The 18,689-nt window shown below is 40.8% G+C and overlaps 1 protein-coding gene across 3 annotated transcripts in view; it reads right to left on the reverse strand.

Moving 5' to 3' along the window:
* The window catches only part of b4galt6.L (UDP-Gal:betaGlcNAc beta 1,4- galactosyltransferase, polypeptide 6 L homeolog), a 29,166-nt gene extending 13,086 nt beyond the window's left edge, over window positions 1–16,080 (reverse strand). The window contains exons 1-5 of one of the 3 annotated variants that reach the window (XM_018266764.2): window positions 15,883–16,080; window positions 15,416–15,591; window positions 4,636–4,752; window positions 3,056–3,169; window positions 2,001–2,125 (exon numbers count right to left, since the gene is read on the reverse strand). In XM_018266764.2, the coding sequence (XP_018122253.1) occupies window positions 2,001–2,125; window positions 3,056–3,169; window positions 4,636–4,752; window positions 15,416–15,533 (474 nt within the window). In that variant the 5' untranslated portion in view covers window positions 15,534–15,591; window positions 15,883–16,080. 3 annotated transcript variants of the gene reach the window in all.
* Window positions 16,081–18,689: the final 2,609 nt, after the last annotated feature.

Here is an 18,689-nt window from a genome sequence, read left to right on the forward strand (position 1 = left end):
CCAAGCTAATACTGCAGCTGCTATCCTAAACAAAGAGAGCTTCAAGAACTTTTTACTCAGGTATGGTAAAACATTCTACAGAATAAATATAGCATTCTGGCTTGCACTATTGCAGCTAATCGACCTGTCAAATCAGAAGCCTGAAGGACCTAATAGGGAACTATATTCTAGCGTTAAGAATTTTACTCTGCCTTTGTGGAAGGAACATTAGAGCATGCCCACCACTGATCTGCATCTCAGGAGGAGAGAGGCATCTTTGGGAATGTCCAGTAAATTCTCCTGATGCATCTCTGCTCCAATCTATCACACTAACCAATAGAACTGAGCAGAGAAGTGTCAGGAAACACTTCCAGCATCAGTATATTAAAGGGATACTGTCATGGGAAAAAAAAATGTTTCCAAAATGAATCAGTTAATAGTGCTGCTCCAGCAGAATTCTGCACTGAAATCCATTTCTCAAAATTTTGACATGGGGCTAGACATATTATCAATTTCCCAGCTGCCCCAAGTCATGTGACTTGTGCTCTGATAAACTTCAATCACTCTTTACTGCTGTACTGCAAGTTGGAGTGATATCACCCCCCTCCCTTTTCCCCCCAGCAGCCAAACAAAAGAACAATGAGAAGGTAACCAGATAGCAGCTCCCTAACACAAGATAACAGCTGCCTGGTAGATCTAAGAACAGCACTCAACAGTAAAAACCCATGTCCCACTGAGAAACATTTAGTTACCTTGAGAAGGAAAAACAGCAGCCTGCCAGAAAGCATTTCTCTCCTAAAGTGCAGGCACAAGTCACATGACCAGGGGCAGCTGGGAAATTGACAAAATGTCTAGCCCCATGTTAGATTTCAAAATTGAATATAAAAAAATCTGTTTGCTCTTTTGAGAAATGGATTTCAGTGCAGAATTCTGCTGGAGTAGCACTATTAACTAATGTGTTTTGAAAAAACCTGTTTTCCGATGACAGGATCCCTCTAAAGCAGTATGTTCTGTACAGTCTTGTCTGACAAAAGTCCTCTGAAGAGCACCATATGGAATTTACTTTTTTATATGGGTAGATATATTTTGCTAATAAAGTCAGTTACACTTTTTTACCTCTTTTGTATCTATTTGTAAGCCGTGTCCAAACTATAATTTATTAATTACAAAGTGGCTTATACGATACAACACTAAATTGATATCCTTATAGCTTGATATAATGCGTTCATAAATCACACCTACTGCCATAGGCTTGAGAAATACACACACATTACCTGTATTAAGAACTTAAAAGTAAAAGACCAAAGACAGTGTACTACTCTTAAAAAAATTTATTTTCAGAAATCCTTGATGGACCAATGAGGCTGATCTCCATGAAGCATCTGTCTTACGTGGCTACTCCCCTTTTCCATTACGAATTAAATTGCATTGTGTGTCTAAGGTTTCCATAAATCTTTGAAATCCTTAAATTTATACTAACTTAACAGCATTTCATGGGGTGCAACCTGTCACTTCACACAAGATTTTCTGTCTGTACATAATTATTATAGCAATAAGGCCCAGGTCTCCCTTTCACCTTTTCCTACTAAGATAGACACCCTGAAAATAACACAAAGGCTTTGCTAGGTTTTCTTAAAGGCAGGACAGAGCCGTATTATAGAACCACTAAAGGTATTTACTGTGCCTATTCTAAGCAACAGCACTACAAATATAAAAGAGTATAAAGGTACTTAAAGATATAGGAAGTATCATAAACAACTCCCAAACAAGATGGCCACCCACATAGCCAATAATGGATGTTATGGTTGATGGCATGGGATGTATTCTCTGGTCACCCAACCGATCCCCAGCTATAAAGGAAACAAGCTGTCACTGCAATGAGTGGAATAAATGGTTACTGTTCGAAAATCCTGGCTTTATTCATGCTTGGCTATAAACGTTCTGGCTGGGTTTCTGCAGATGTGCATATTCAGACTTTTTGCATTTTAAAAATGTGAATGCAACTTATGTAGCCTAAATACCTTCCATCGGGGAATGCAGTCATTTGGTTTCCAGTGTCCCCCTCGCCCAATTTCCGTTTCCTGGGATAAAAGTTGATATGCATCTTCTAAACCGATTTCACTCATGTTGATACTTGTTGGCCCACCTGAGTTTGTAAAAGTATAGCGTTCATCATTACTAAAAATGTAAAACACCTACAACTACGGACAAATGGAAACAAATACAAGTATGGGATCCGTTATCTGGAAACCAGTTATCCAGAAAGCTCTGGATTACGGAAAGTCCGTCTCCCAGACTTTATTTTATCCTAATGGTCCAAATCTTTAATAATGATTTCCTTTTTTCTCGGTTATAATAGAACAGTAGCTTGTACTTGATCCAGATTAAGATATAATTAAACCTTATTGGAAGCAAAACCAGCCTATTGGGTTTATTTAATGGTTACGTGATTTTTTAGCAGACAAGCTTTATACCGGTCTGCTAAAAAATCATGTAAACGTTAAATATGTTTATTTAATATGTTCCAAATTACGTAAAGATATGTTTTCTAGAAAACCCCAGGTGCTGAGGATTCTGGATAACAGGTCCCATACCATTACTTAATAATGGCTGTTGTTATGTTAGTTTTAAACCCTAAACCTTTATTATTTATTTATTAACTAAGCCCTAAAAATGAATATGGCTAAAAATGCCATATTTTATATAATGGCCTTAGTGGTTTTTGAGTTATTTAGCTTTTCAAAAATTCAGCATCTCTTCAGTTTGCAATTTCAGTGATCTCTTTGCTAGGGTCCAAATTACCCTAGCAACCATGCACTGATTTGAGTAAGAGCCTGGGATATGAATAAGAGAGGACCTGAATAGAAAGATGAGGAATAAAAAGTAACAATAACAATACATTTGTAGCCTTACAGAGCATTTGTTTTTAGATAGGGTCAGTGACCCCCATTTGAAAGCTGGAAAGAGTCAGAAAAAGGCAAAAAAAATTTAAAAAAGTAAAAATGAAGGCCAATATATAAGTTGCTCAGAATAAGCCATTCTATAAAATATGAAAAGTTGTTAAAGTTGTACTTACGCATAAAAGGCAGCTTTTCAGGACAAGGAAGATTCGGTGAGAAAGTAAAGTTTTCAGGGAGATACATGGATGACTGTGCAGTGAATTCGGTGGAATTGGTACCGTCAGGAAAATCTGAAGCAAAAACAAAAGAAATACATTTTTGAATTTTTATGCCTCTATAAAGTGACCAAAACATCATGTAGATATTATATTTATAAAAAAAGTCATACACAGCACCATATACTTGCTGATATGAGGCTTACAGATACATGCCAACATCTGTGATCATGTACGCATTTAGGCAGATGCATTGGGCCTAACCAGCAGTGTAATAGAATGAATAATTGTTTGTGGCTATAAGGGGAAAAAAACAAGTGGATTTCTCCGCTGGTACATAAAGAGCAGCACTGTTCAATCATTTTAAAGTACAGAACAGTAGTGCTTAATGTATTCTGAATCAGGACAACATCTTATATGCTGTTTCATGAACAAATATGCAGGGATGTGAAAATTGTTTTATTACTGCTTTCTCTGGTTTTATACTTTCCTGTCATTTACATTGTGCAGTCTTCTGAAAGTATAAAATGGGGAATTGGCTGAACGACTTAATCCAAGAGAATTAGTTTCACCTTCAAAAATAACTTGTAGTTGTAGACAGGGATATGCTGAAACATTCTGCAATTCTCTTGGAACCTCTCTCTTCCTCTCCTACTGCTTTCAAGCCTCACGTTTAAAATGTTATATGTTTGAAGTGGATTCATCCTGACTGTAGGCTGTTAAATATATTTATTACTTACAATTCTATACAGCCCCTTTGCTATTTATTCTCCAACCTACCACTGCCTACTAGTGATGTGCGGGCCGACTCCACGCGGGTTCGGGCCGAAATTCTCGACCCGCACATCACTACTGCCTACATCATTCTGAAAGTTAATTTGATACTGGGGTACTGTCACGGGAAAAAATGACTTCTGCACTGAAATCCGTTTTTAAAAAGAGCAAACGGATTTTTTAATATTTAATTTTGAAATTGACATGGGGCTAGACATATTGTCAGTTTCCCAGGTGCCCAGTCATGTGACTTGTGTTTTGATAAACTTCAGTCACTCTTTACTGCTGCAATGCAAGTTGCATGTGAAATCACCCCTCCCCCAGCAGCCCATCAGCAGAACAATGGGAAGGTAACCAGATAACAGCTCCCTGATAGATATAAGAACAGCACTCCAAGTAAAAATCCAAGTCCCACTGCGACTCTGTTACATTCAGTAGGAGAAACAACAGCCTGCCAGAAAGCAGATCCATAGTGCAGCACTGGCTCTTTCTAAAAGCACATGACCAGGCAAAATGACCTGAGATGGCTGCTTACACACCAATATTACAACTAAAAAAAATATACACTTTTTGGTTCAAGAATAACATTTTATATTGTAGAGTGAATTATAAACAGTGTAATTTAGAAATAAAACTACACCATAAAAATCATGACAGAATCCCTTTAAGAGGAACTACCCCTTTAAAGTTAGGAAACGGGATATTGTGAGCGGATATGGTAAATATAAAAAAGAATGGGCAGCAGTACAGACAAAATAAAATCTTACCTGTTCCATTTAGTGTGGCATTTTTGTTAGTGTACTGTCTGATCATATGCCCAATTGTCTTAACATTGTCTCTCAGCATAATTCCTTGAGCTTGTACCATAAAAAGATAGGTATTTGCTGTAAGGTGGAAAAGATGGGGGAAAAAAATCATATAAAACACTGATAAAATGAATGGAACAAAAATCAATATAACATATACAATCACAAAAGGAACCATATAGTGAAACATTTTATACTCACACTTACATCATATGAAACACAGATAAAAAGAATAGCTTAGCGGCAGCGACCATAAAAAAAAAATAACAGTGGTATGAATACATATGAGCGCACTTCCATACAATAGAACAGCTCTATCGGGTTAATTGCTTCACAAGCTCAGAGGACAATGGCTACCAGGACTAGGGATGCACCTGTCAGGACTGCCAGAAGTACCCGACCCAGAAGTACCCGACGGCGCTGTTTACATTCCCGGCGGTCACAGTGAAGATCCAAGATGGCGGCGCCCATGCTGAACACATGGCTGCAGCGTCGCTGCATGATGATGTCATCACTGGTGCCGGGATCTCATCATAAAAGGGCGCCCAAAACACTGTGACGGCGCCCAAGAATAGGATTTGCTGCCATTAATCCTGGGTTCCTGTTTGTGTTTCCAGCCTGATTCCAGCCTGTTTCCAGCTCCCAGTCTGTTTCTAGCTCCTACCTTGGTTCTGACCCCCTGCCTGAACTCTTGATATTTGCATCTGATCTGCCTGCCCTCGTTAACTCGTTAACTGATTCTGCTTAACCCTTTGGATACCGCGACCTTGCTCCCTCAAGAGGGCTTCCTCCTTGATCCAGACTACCTCCCTGGAGGGAGCTCCCGGCTCCCTGACAACACCTAATCCAGGATTCTGTGCGGTATTTGCCCATTTTCAGCAGGATTCGGCCGAATCCTTGTGCCTGGCTGAACCGAATCCTTAAAATCATGTGAGTTTTTGTCACAAAACAAGGAAGTCATTTTTTTTCTCTTTTACCCTCCCCCTCCCTGATTTGCATATGCAAATTGGGGTTCGGATTCGGTTTGTTATTCGGCTGAATCTTTCACAAAAGATTCGGGGGTTGGCTGAATCCAAAATAGTGGATTCTAGGGATGCACCGAATCCACTATTTGGGATTCGGCCGAATCCACGAATCCTTTTGTTGGGATTCGGCCGAATACCGAACCAAATCCGAACCCTAATTTGCATATGTAAATTAGGGGTAGGAAAGGAAAAAGTGGAAAATCTTCTTTTGTGATGAAAAGTCATGTGAGTTCCCTACCTGCCCCTTATTTACATATGCAAATTAGGATTCGGATTCGGCCAGGCACAAGGATTCGGCCGAATCCTGCTGAAAAAGGCTGAATCCTGAATCCCGAACCGAATCCTGTATTCGGCGCATCCCTAGTGGATTCAGTGCATCCCTAACTAGGACAAAAGGTAATAGAACTCACTGTACAAGCAAACATGCAAAATATAAACATAACATATGCAGGTACAGACTGTGCCATTCTCCTACTGTATTCTCTGTATATACCAACGAACTGAAAAATTAAATGTATGTGTGTGCATGGGATTCGTTATCTGGAAACCCTTTATCCAGAAAGCTCAGAATTATGGGAAGGCCGTCTCCCATAGACTATGTTAATCAAATAATTCATATTTTAAAAAATGATTTCCTTTTACTGTCTTATAATAAAGCAGTACCCTGTACTTGATCCTAACTAATAATAATTCATCATTATTGGATGCCGGCCTTCTATAGCCACCCCATTGCATGCTAATGGAGTAAGGAAAAAAAGGTATCTAGTGCTTTTCTATATAAAGTATTTTTATATGCCATTGTTGGTAAAGGACCATTAACATCAACATTTATTTAAAAAAAATGTGTTTGTATACATACAAAAAAAATAATAAAAACCACCAAGACAAATTAAAATTTAAAATCGCAAAGCCTTTATTAAGAAATAACTTAACTAGCGCTCCTCTTCAGAAAAGGTGACAGCGTGACGATCCATCGAGCGGCGCTCTATTTCTCCTCCCTTGCTATCTCCTATAAGGAAGGCAGGGAGGAGAAATTGAGCGCCGCATGATGGATCGGCCGACCGCTTTCTGAAGAGGAGCACAAGCAGAGTTTCGGTAAGTTATTTCTTAATGAAGACTTTGTGATTTTAAAGTTTCATTTGTCTTGGTGTTTTGTTTTTTTATATGTATACTACCGAATTTTTAAAATAACAATTTTGATGTTACTGGTCCTTTAAACAACAGAAGAGTCACCAAGAATGTGAAAGGGGGTACCACATGACATACCAACTGAATTTAATTCATTAAAGGGACATCATACTCCTTTTTACCAACACTAGCTCAAAGAACAGGTTGAGCTTTACATACTTTTTGCTTATTGTTTTAATTAGGAAATAATTACAGTTTTTCCCTAAACAGGGCAAATTTTTGAAAATGAAACTAAAGTCACTTTCTACTTCCTGGTCCCAGTGAGCAAAGTCAAACAAATCAGCTGTCCGCTAAGTAGCCTCTGTAAAGAGCTGCCCTTTATTCAAAAAGATAATAGGTTGTAAATGGGGTACGGGAGGGGTTTATTCATATAGTGGATTTTTCATCAGTCAGGTAGTAGAATGTGACTATAGTTTCACTTTCAAATGTTGTCCTGTATAGCTCAAAAAAGTAACAAACTGGAGATATATCCTAATTAATACAATGGGCAAAAAGAATATTCAGCACAAGAGCTATTCATTGAAGTCATAGAAAAATGGGATATACTGTAAAAGATATAGACTGTCTCCATGCGTACTGTAAAAGTGGTAATTCACCTTTAAGTTTTCATATGTTATAGAATGGCTAATTCTTAGCAACGTTTCAATTGGTTCTCATTTTTTATCATTTCTAAATTAGTTTCCTTCATCTTCTGCCTCTTCCCAGCTTTCAAATCGGGGTCACTGACCCTGGCAGTCAAAAAAAACCTAAAAAAAAACTATTGCTCTGTGAGGCTTCACTTTTGTTGCTTGCCAAACTGGAGAGATGTTTTATAAAATGATAAATCATTTTTAAAGATATAAAAAAAATGAAGAACAATTGCAAATTGCCTAAGATGATCATTCATACTAAAATGAAGAGCAATTTAAGAATAGGACATTCTACAACACACTAGTTAACTCTGAACCTGAACTATCCCGATCACTTCAACTGCAATGTTAGTTGTGCAATTTTCTATAATTACGCTGGTACTACACACTGTAAGCTGTGACATCAGCCAGTATTTTGTATATAAGCTGTATGTTTGAGGAGTACACCCTTCTACTGTTTAGTGTTGCAGACCATTTTTGTGATTTTATAAACACTTGTTGGTAATGGTAACATCATAACACTATCATTTCAGGCATACACGTGAAATCTGTAGATGGGAGTAAACCAAAAACAGTGATTGCGAGAAACAAAAAGCAGCTAAATAGGTAGGAATTTATGGAAAATATATTAACTCTACCTCGTGCTTTTATATGGTCACTTATAATACACAAAAGCCATCAATATCTTGTAAATTATATCCTTATAAACGGTGATTTCTGATGTCATCAGTTATAAACAGTGAGTTCTGATGTCATTTCTTTCACAGGAATCACTGAAACTTGTGTATTATAATAAATAAAGTACCCCCATTTGCAAAATATGAGGATATTAGAAGTTACCTCGGAGTTCCATGACCTGTATAAAAACACTCGGCCGTCAGCCTCGTGCTTTTATATGGTCATGAAACTCCTCAGTACTTTATTCACTATATATTTTACAATAAGTGGTACATCATTCACTATTTGTTTTTCATTACTTGCACTGGTATGTGTATCAGTAGTCAAACAAGCAATGGCAACCAAGAGAAGCAAGAAGTCTTGCAGAGTTGTATAATGTACACAGTGCTGTACATTGTTTCCATGAGGTGTTTATTTGCATTGGAAATCTTGCCAGATACGTGATTTCACTTGTTTCTCCATACCCATAAACGAATACAAGGCCTCGCCTACAAGTCTGAAAACCACACACAGGCAACAACTAAATGTAAAGCTTTCTGGTAAAATGCCCAACCTATGGTCAGCCACTGGCATGCCCGGACTGGCAATCTGTGGGTTCTGGTAAATGCCAGAGGGGCTGCTATAAGGAGCCATAGAAAGTCAGTATTTAGTGCCTGGTGGGGGCCGATTGGGCCTCCGCGTAGCTGAAATGCCAAGGCCTATTTTAATTCTTAGTCTGGACCTGGCCACTGGTCTCAGCAGTATCACAAACTGAGACTGAATTATGTATTATAAAGCAAGTTCTGTAGCACAAATGGATCCTGAAAAAGGCCAAAGCTGGCCACAGATAGGCCAATACTATAAAGCGGACTTCACCTCATCAGCTACCTTGATTATTATCCGATGGAGTCTCAGTTGGATATTGATCAGGAAGTCTGGAAGCTTCTCACAAGGATAGTGACCCAACATGATCCAACGGCTGCCATGTTGGTCAAACGTATCCGCTCAAAATGGTCAACCACTTGTGTGTTGCCCAGTCATTTGGTTATATTACTAAAAGATGTTAGATGCTTATGGACAGATTTATGAAAATGTAAGATTAGAGCTCAACACAGAATAATTCACTTCAGTCCTATGGAAATTTTACAAATCACAAAATAGTGAACTTTTTCAGCCATAAATACATTTCTAAAAGTGCCCAAGTGGTAAACTTTGCACAAATGATGAATGAGTATAGGGTAATCGAATAGGCCGTCGGTTTAGGAATGCACAGAGAATTCATGCCACAATATGTGATTAAGGTCTCATAAAGGCTAAGGCATACCGTGTTTTGGCTTCTCTCTGCGATTTCTCCACAAGCAGAGAGAATCTGGTATAGGTCCATCCACATCTTTGTGTTTCTGCACTGATGGTGTTGGTCTGTGTGCAGATTCATGGAGCTGATTTTGGCACAAAAATCATGTATGCATTTTCTGCTATTTGCTTTGTGTCTCAGCACAAGAATACGATCAGTAATATATGGAGTTAGGCACAGCCCCATGTGCCCTTAAGCCCTGGGAACACGGAGCATTGGCTTCACTGCTTTCAGCCTACATTTTTCAGCAGTGGAGATTGCCCCAAAATGCCCAATTTAAATTTTTTTGGCTAGAGCTACAGGGGAGATGCAGAAGGAAGCATATACACTTCTCTCAGCCTTCAGAAAAAAACGTAGGCTGAGAAATGTGGAGCCAATACTCCATCTTGCCAGGGCCTTAGCTTTACAGTGCAGGCTTTCGTGCAATCAGATTCAGAGCAGAGGAATTCACTGTCCCGCTGTGTGCAGTCTCTTTTGCATGCAACTAGTAAAAAGGAACCGAGACAGATCTAATCAGACCAAAGCTGCATAAAAGTCTGTGATGTGAAAGGAGTCCAATATTAAAAGTCATTACAATCAAACAAGTATGATTCACACATGATTTAGAATCAATAAGCAGAAGCACTGCTATTTGGTACATTCCAAATACTGGTAATGTGTTCTTATGGTAACTCTCCAAAATCATATTCCCATGATATCTGCTTCCTGCTACTTCAACAATCTGTTACTCAGCCCCCATAGTGCTCCCTACAACTCTCACTGACGGAGTACTTTCTTTCTGATCACTGCAGCTCCCCTCCTTGCTCTCGATCAGAGACTGCCTCCAGACTGCGTCATCACTAAAGATGGCCATAGACACAAAGATACCATCGTACGAAATGACGGTTCGTACGATTTTCGGATAGTGTGTGTAGTGTCCCGACATTTTTCGTACCATGTCGACCAGACAGGTTAAAAAGATTAACATCCACTAACAATAATATCTCTGCATGTATTGTCTATCTGAGTATATCAGTGTCACTACTATTTGTCAGACATAACTCGTACGATTGCGGTCTGTCAATTAATGGCCTGAGCATCGTGATTTGTTCTCTTTACTACTTTATATTAATCTGAATAAATTGTTGGAAGTGGGAAGATTGACACAGATGATTGTTTGCCCGACGTGGGCTATATCTATATCTATCTGCACTTCTATGGCCATCTTAAAGGAGAACTTTAGCTTAACAAAATACTTGGGATACGGGGTTTTCTGGATAGCGGATCTTTCTGTAATTTGGATCGGCATATCTACTAAAAACATAATTTAAACATTTATTCGATCTTTGTTTGGATCAAGTACAAGGTACTGTTTTATTATTACAGAGAAAAAGGAAATAATTTTTTAAAAATCTTAATTATTTGGATAAAATGGAGTCTATGGGAGGCACCCTTGCCGTAATTTGGAGCTTTCTGAATAATGGGTTTCCGGATAACAGATCCTATACAGGTATGAGATCTGTCAACCAGAATGCTCGGTACCTGGGGCTTTCCAGATAAAGGATCTTTCTGTTATTTGGATAATAGCCGTACCTTAAGTCATTTCAACATTAAATAAACACAACAGGATTTTGCCATTACTACGGATTCATGTAGCTCAGTTAGCAACAAGAAAATAATTTGAAAAAAATGGAATTATTTGCTTAAAATGGAGTCTATAGCATATGGCCTTTCTTGGATTCAGAGTTTCCTGGATAATGGATCCCATGCCTGTACAGTAATACAAAAGTGTTTTGATACATAGTCCTAGGAAACTATACATTAAAGGAGTACTAAATGCTTACACTTACTGTATTTGTTGCTAATTGTGTCTACCCTAACATGCGTCTGTTTTAGGTTTAAGGGGGTCCAGCATCTCTGTGCAAATCAAGCCCCCTCTCCCCTCTGCATCCTACATCCACTATATACTGTGTCTGGCATGTGCAAAGTGATCTGTTCCACACGCTGGTTCATGTATGTGGTACAGGTACGGGACCGGTTATCCAGAATGATAGGGATCTTTCTGTAATTTGGATCTTCATACTGTAAGTCTACTAAAAAATCATTTAAATATTAAATAAACCCAATAGGTTGGTTTTGATTCCAATAAGGACTAATTATATCTTAGTTTGGTCAAGTACAAGTTTATTATTACTGAAAAAAAGAGAATTTTTAGAAATCTGGATTATTCGGATAAAATGGAGTCTATAGGAGACTGCGTGTCCGTAATTCGGAGCTTTCTGGATTATGGTTTTCCGTATAACAGATCCCATACCTGTACCGTTTTATTATTACAGAGAAAAGAGAAATCATTTTTAAAAAAAAAATTAATTATATGGATAAAATGGAGTCTATTAGCGCCAGCCTTCCCGTAATTTGGAGCTTTCTGGGTAATGGGTTTTTGGAGGCGTGGGACCCGTATCCAAAATGCTTGGTACCTGGGGCTTTGGAGATAATTGATCTTTCTGCAATTTGGATAACTGTACCTTAAGACATTTAAACATTAAATTAAACCAATTTGATTATTTTGCCATTAATATGGATTCATGTAGCTTAGTTACCATCAAGTACAAAAATAGATATTAATTAAAAAAAAAAAAAAACTGAATTATTTGCTTAAAATGGAGTCTATAGGAGATGGCCTTCCTGGAATTCAGAGCTTTCTGGATAGTGGATCCCATACCTGTACAGTAATACAAAAGTATTTTGATACATAGTCCAAGGAAACTATACATTAAAGGAGAACTAAATGCTTACATTTATTTGTTGCTAATTGTGTCTACCCTAACATACGTCTGTTTTAAGTGCAAGGGGGTCCAGCATCTCTGTGCAAATCAAGCCCCCTCTACCCTCTGCATCCACTGTATACTGTGTCTAGCATGTGCAATATGCAAAGTGATCTGTTCCACACGCTGGTACATGTATGTAGTACAGGACCTGTTATCCAGAATGCTCGGGACGTGGGGTATTCTAGATAATGGATCTTTCTGTCATTTGGATCTTTATACCTGAAGTCTATTAGAAAATCATATAAACATTAAATAAACCCAATAGGCTGGTTTTACTTCCAATAAGGATTAATTATATCTTAGTTTGGATCAAGTACAAGCTACTGTTTTATTATTACAGAGAAAATGTTGAATAAAATAGAGTCTATAGGAGACTGCACATCCGTAATTCTTTCTGGATAACAAGTTTCTGGATAACAGATCCCATACCTGTACAGGCTTTCTGTGCCGCACAGTTTAGAATTTAGCAGTGAGGACGGTCGGTCATAAAATTGCAGCCTTTGTTGGTGCAGAGGAGGTGGTGTACAGCAGTCGTAAGTCATGTTTAGGGCACATAAATCTACATCTTTAGTTCCCACTATCATTGTTGTGGTTAGTGGTGTCACACTTTTGTACAGAGCAGGGTTTAATGAGTATTTCACCTGAAGGAAGTCAGCTCCTAAAACAAAGAAAGCTGTGATGCAAGGTGCGGGAAGACAGCTGAGTCACGTCACTATGGCAACAGGAAACTCCACAGCTGTCGAAAGAGCCACATGGGCCTCTAATGGAGACTCCAGGCTCAAGAGACGACACAATTACCTTGGTATCATGAGAGACTGCAAATACCTGCTTAACGAGACTGCGCCATTGAGGAACAAACACTACAGGGTTGCTGCAACAACCGATTGTGAAAAAACTTGTTTGTCAACTTGTGATTCAAAGCGAGGAAATCTTAGATATGCTCAGCCCAAGCCCTGTACTGGAAACAAATCCATGGAAAATGCTCTGCCATTGTAATATCCTGGGAAACCCACACAGTGGCTAGGGCAGGGACTGAGTGACCAAATATCACGCAATAAGGTCTCAGGGCTGCTAATAGAAAAACAAATAGAAAAATGGACATTCAATCATATTTCATTATACAGTGAAACCTCAATATCTATATATTATGCATAATACCTGTCTCTGATTTTACATTTTCCTGGATTTTACACCATTAGTTTCTGGTCTCCTGAAAAACGTGAAATGGGGGTTCTACTGTATATTTTTTAAGATACCCAAAATAAGCAGGCCCGTAAGCATTACCTCCTACAGTGTGCTATGAATACTATTGCTACAGGTATTGGATCTGGTATCTGGAAGCCCGTTATCCAGAAAGCTATGAATTACAGAAAGGTAATTTCCCATAGACTCCATTTTATCAAAATAATTCCTTTTTCTCTGTAATAATAAAACCGTAGCTTGCATCCAAACTAAGATATAATTAATCCTTATTGGAAGCAAAACCAGCCTATTGGGTTTACATGATTTTTCAGTAGACTAAAAATAGGAAGATCCAAATTACAGAGAGATCCGTTATCTGGAAAAACCCATGGTCCTGGGCATTCTGGGTAACAGGTTCATTTTCATATTTCAATGGCTCTTGCATCACTCTGTTTTTTGCAGGACCAGAGGAACAGGAATTAAAATTGAGGTTTGGCACCAAAAATCTACAGGAAATACAAATCACAATATGTTTCCCAAATTGTGGGGCAGGTACCCTGAGGGAATGGGTCAGAACATGCCAGTTAAGGGTCAGGGCACACAGGTAGATTTGGGGAGATTAGTTGCCCGGCGACAAATCTCCTCTTCTTCGGTGTGACTAATCTCCCCAAACTGCCTTCCCGTCAGATAAAATGTAAATCGCCGGCGGGATGGCACTCGGAGTGATTTGTTTTCCGAAGTCGTCCGAAGTTTCATCGTCAACTTCGGGCGACTTCAGAAAACGCATTGATTAAAGTGCCATCCCGCCGGGAAATTACATTTTAGCCAGCGGGAAGGCAGTTTGGGGAGATTAGTCGCCCCGAAGAAGAGGAGATTTGTCGCCGGGCAACTAATCTTCTCGAATCTGCCTGTGTGCCCTTACCTGAAGGGAGATGAGAGGAGAATGCCTATTTTCTCTCCACAATACTGAAAGCCCTGTTTGACAAATAGACCAATGGCAGACAAGTCATTTTCTCCACTGCCTTTTGCTTCCTGAATGTTCGTGCACTGACTGGTAGGGGATCAGCCCATCCGCACACATACACAGCTGATTTTAGAGCAGAAACACTAAAGTGCACCCTGTGTGTGGACAGGGTGATCCCATGCCGGCCGGCACACACATTCAGGCAGCGGAAAGCAGCGAAACCGCTTTTCTACACCAGCAGATAAAGTCGCCTATCTCCCAATGGCCTTTGAGTGGGATTGGTAATAAATATGTATTTGGTCACCTAGATATTCTTATAAATAATATGACTGATGTGCCATTGCTTTCATATGTCTGTAATCCTGTCATGGGCTAGGGGGGGCCTCAGCAAAGGCTGAAACGCAAAGGGGAGCTTAAAGTCAAAAGTCAAAAAGAATAAAACTCAAAAAGAACCAATGAGATCCAAAATTGGAGAATATTGGTTAGTTAACAGAGGATACCTTACCAGTGAGAAGCCCTCTGTATAAACAACCCCCTTCATTTCCCCCAGCTGTAGGCTCTCAGGTAAGGAGCATCTCATTATACACAAGGCTGCCATAGATTCAGCACCTGCTCAGTGGCTTCCAAGTGCTCGACTCTGACAGCAAGAAGCTTTGGTCCCCATGAGGCGATGCTCTAGTTGAATGACTATACTATACAGCTGGAAGAGACACATGAGGGCTTGCACTTCTCCCTACAGCTGTAATGGAAGAGATCAGTGGCAGGGCTCTGCTTCACACAACTCCTCTTCCCACAGGCGCACTGCACTGAACTACAACCCCCAGTATAAGCCTAGAGGTGCAGTAGAACAGCTGGAGGGCCGCTGCGGGCGGTAGGCTGAGCATACCCCCCCCCCCCCAAAGTCATGTACAGTCTACAGATCACGGGGTTCCTACCTATGCCGGGGGCCACATAGATGAAGTAGAGGCACGATGATGACAGGGAGAAGAGGAAGATGAAGGCGAGTATGGATCGGTTAGAGACTCGCAGTAGCCTCCGCATGAGCGACTTCATTGTGCCTGGGGAGGATGCGGGCGGCTCTCACAAGAGCTCCGCGGCGGCCGGGCAGCACCTGCAAGGCAAAGCCATTGGGCGATAGTAAAGGGAGGTTAGAGCTCGGCAGGACCCGGGAGAGCAGGAAGGAAATGTATAGTACAAGCTCCAGGGCTGAGCCCAGCGGCAGCCGCCTCCTCTTTCGGGAAGGGAGGTTATAGCAGAGGGAGTGGAAGGCAGGGGGCGGGGCTCATGCTACTGACACAAGAGGAGGAGAGTGACGCAGACATTACAGCACAAGGAAGTGACCGGCAGTTAGCAGGTGTCTTGTTCAATAACACAACACGGAGAGACTTGCGAGAAACTGTACCGGAGTGTGTCAGCTGTCCTGCTCCGCTTCTGCCACCCAATGGTACTCGCTTACCGCCATGCCAGGGCGACTCGTTAGACGCAGACCAAACCTCCGTCTCCCTATCAGAAGCTGCCGGATTGTATGCGCAGCCCCCAGCCAATTGACACAAAGCTTTCAGCGGAGGTAAATCGGAACAATCCGCCGCTCCCTACGAGCTTGCACGAAAGGCTCCGCCCACATTCCAAACTTGCCATCCTAGGCGCCGCACGCTTTGGCCAATCGCTGCTAAGATCTCTGGCATACTGCACGCGGATTGGTAGACATGGTGATATAGCGTTGTCTCGAGGTGATTTAATTTTTCTGCTTGGGTGCGCCGGCTGGTCAGTCTGCGGGGAATTTCCCCTTTATATGGCCGTGACCTTCTATCCCTTACATTGCACTGATTTACCTGGGGATGTGAGGCTGGTGTAGTGGACTTACTGTATCTGTTATGATTCGTACAGTCAGTGTCGGACTGAGACACAAGGGGCCCACTCAAAAACCTTTGACCAGGGGCCCACCAATTAATCTTAGACGAGGGGCCCACTCTCAGTACTATTATTCTTCCTCTCCTCACTCAACCTCTATTCTCCTAGTCTCCTTTCTTTAAATGCTATAATCTATTATTCCATCTATTTAGCCTCTTTGTTCTCATAGAAATAGGGAATGGCAATGAAATAGGCCAAATGTTTAGCAGCATGACGGTCACTGACACCTGGGCCCACGGGAGTTTTCCTGCTATCCTGGTGGTCCATTCCGACACTGGGTACAGTCAACAGCTGGAATTGTGAGAATCGAAACTGGTTAAAATGTTTCAGTTGCAATAGCTGGTATCAGAAATCACTGGGCCCCATACAACAAAAATTTCGGGCACCCTGGGCCCCACCCACCCTGGCGCCCAAGCCCCACCCCTGATCCCACATCACAACTAAAAGACCACACAGACATCAGCGCTAAAAAAGTAACCCTCCCACACATGTTGATGGTCAGTGCTCCCTTATAAGGTAAAAAAAAATTGGCGCCAGGACCCCCCATAAAAGTTTTTTTTAAAAAAAGCATTGGTGCCAGGGCCCCCCTTACAAGTTAAAAAAAAATTGGGGCCCTAAAAATAATTTTTTTAAAAAAAACATTGGCGCCAGGGCCCCCTTACAAGTTAAAAAAAATTGGGGCCCCAAAAATAATTTTTTTAAAAAAAACATTGGCGTCAGGGCCCCCCTTACAAGTTAAAAAAAATTGGGGCCCCAAATATTTTTATAAAATAAAAAATTGGTGGCAGGGGCCTATAGATTATTAAAATAAAACATTAGTGCCCAGGGGATTAAAAAAAAAACCCGCATTGGTGTCTGTAGAATTGAACTCGTGGCTTCAGGACTTCAATTATAGCTGTTTTCGTGACTTCGGGTCTTTTTGCCGCTTCAGGACTTCAATGTCGGCTCCTTTCGTGACTTGGGGTCTTTCCGCCGCTTAGGACTTCGTATGTTCGGCACTTCCGCATTCGGCTGTTCGGGACTTTGCAAGCGGAGGCACGACTGCAGAGCGGTCAATGTACAGCACTGCTGGCCCCCCTTCAGCCCCGGGCCCAGGACACTTGTCCCCCCTCTCCCCTCCTCTCCTCCGGCCCTGGCTGGTATCACCACTCTGGGGGTTATTTGCTAATGCTGCAGGTGTAATTGCAAGATCATCAAAGACAAGGTTCCTTTACTAATTGCCCATTTAAAGGGGTTGTTCACCTTCCAAACACTTTTTTTCAATTCAGTTGTTTTTAGATTGTTCCCCAGAAATAAAGACTTTTTTCAAATACTTTCCATTATTTATTTTTTAAGTTTTTTCCAAAATCTAAGTGTAAAGTTGAATGTTTGTGTCTGTGGTGTTTGAGTCTGGCAGCTCAGTAATTCAGGTGCAGACTCTGAACTGTTACAATTTTGCAACATTTAGTTGATACATTTCTCAGCAGCATCTCTGGAGTATTAGCAACAATTGTATCAAGTCTAACAGCTGCCTGTAATGAAACCCAGAGATTCTGCTCAGCAGGGACAAAGATAAGAAATGTATCAACTAAATGTATCCATTTAGAACAGTTTACAGGATCGGCGACCCCCCTCCCAGAGCTGCTTCAGAAGGAGAGAAATGACAATTAAATATTAGAAAAACTGTCACACATAGAAAATAGAAAGTCATTGGAAAAAGTGGTTATTTCTGGTGATCTATCTGAAACCAACTAGTTGTTTGAAGGTGAACAACCCCTTTAATAAGGTGCAAGTTGGAGGGGTATGGGATGGTGGGCACCTATGGGACCGTCAGGGCCCCATCAGAAAGCACAGGCCCCCCGTACACCAAAATTTTCTGGGCCCCTTGGTCCCCACGCACCCCGCCCTAGATCCCGCCCACACCTCAGTAAAAAGGCCACACAGACATCAGCGCTAGAAATGGTGAACCCTCCCACACACAAGTTCTAAAAAGCCATTGGTGGTCAGGACCCCCCTATAAGTTAAGAAAAAAACATTGGCGCATTGGTCCCCCATAAGTTTTTAAAAAAACATTGGTGGTATGGGTTTATAGAGTATTAAAATAATACAGGGGTTTAATAAGGAAAAAAAACATATTGGTGTTCAGTGGAACTTACCTTAGGCTTCTTTCGCAACTTCGGGTCTTTTTGCAGCTTCAGGACTTCAACTTCAGGTCTTTTCACGGCATTGGCTTCATTCGGGACTTCAGAGCTTTGGGACCTCAGCGATTTTTGCACATTACTTCGACGCTGTCAAGGGAGGCCTGGAAGATTCCAAAAG

This window comes from Xenopus laevis, chromosome 6L (genome assembly GCF_017654675.1).
Source record: "Xenopus laevis strain J_2021 chromosome 6L, Xenopus_laevis_v10.1, whole genome shotgun sequence".
NCBI classification, from domain to species: domain Eukaryota; kingdom Metazoa; phylum Chordata; class Amphibia; order Anura; family Pipidae; genus Xenopus; species Xenopus laevis.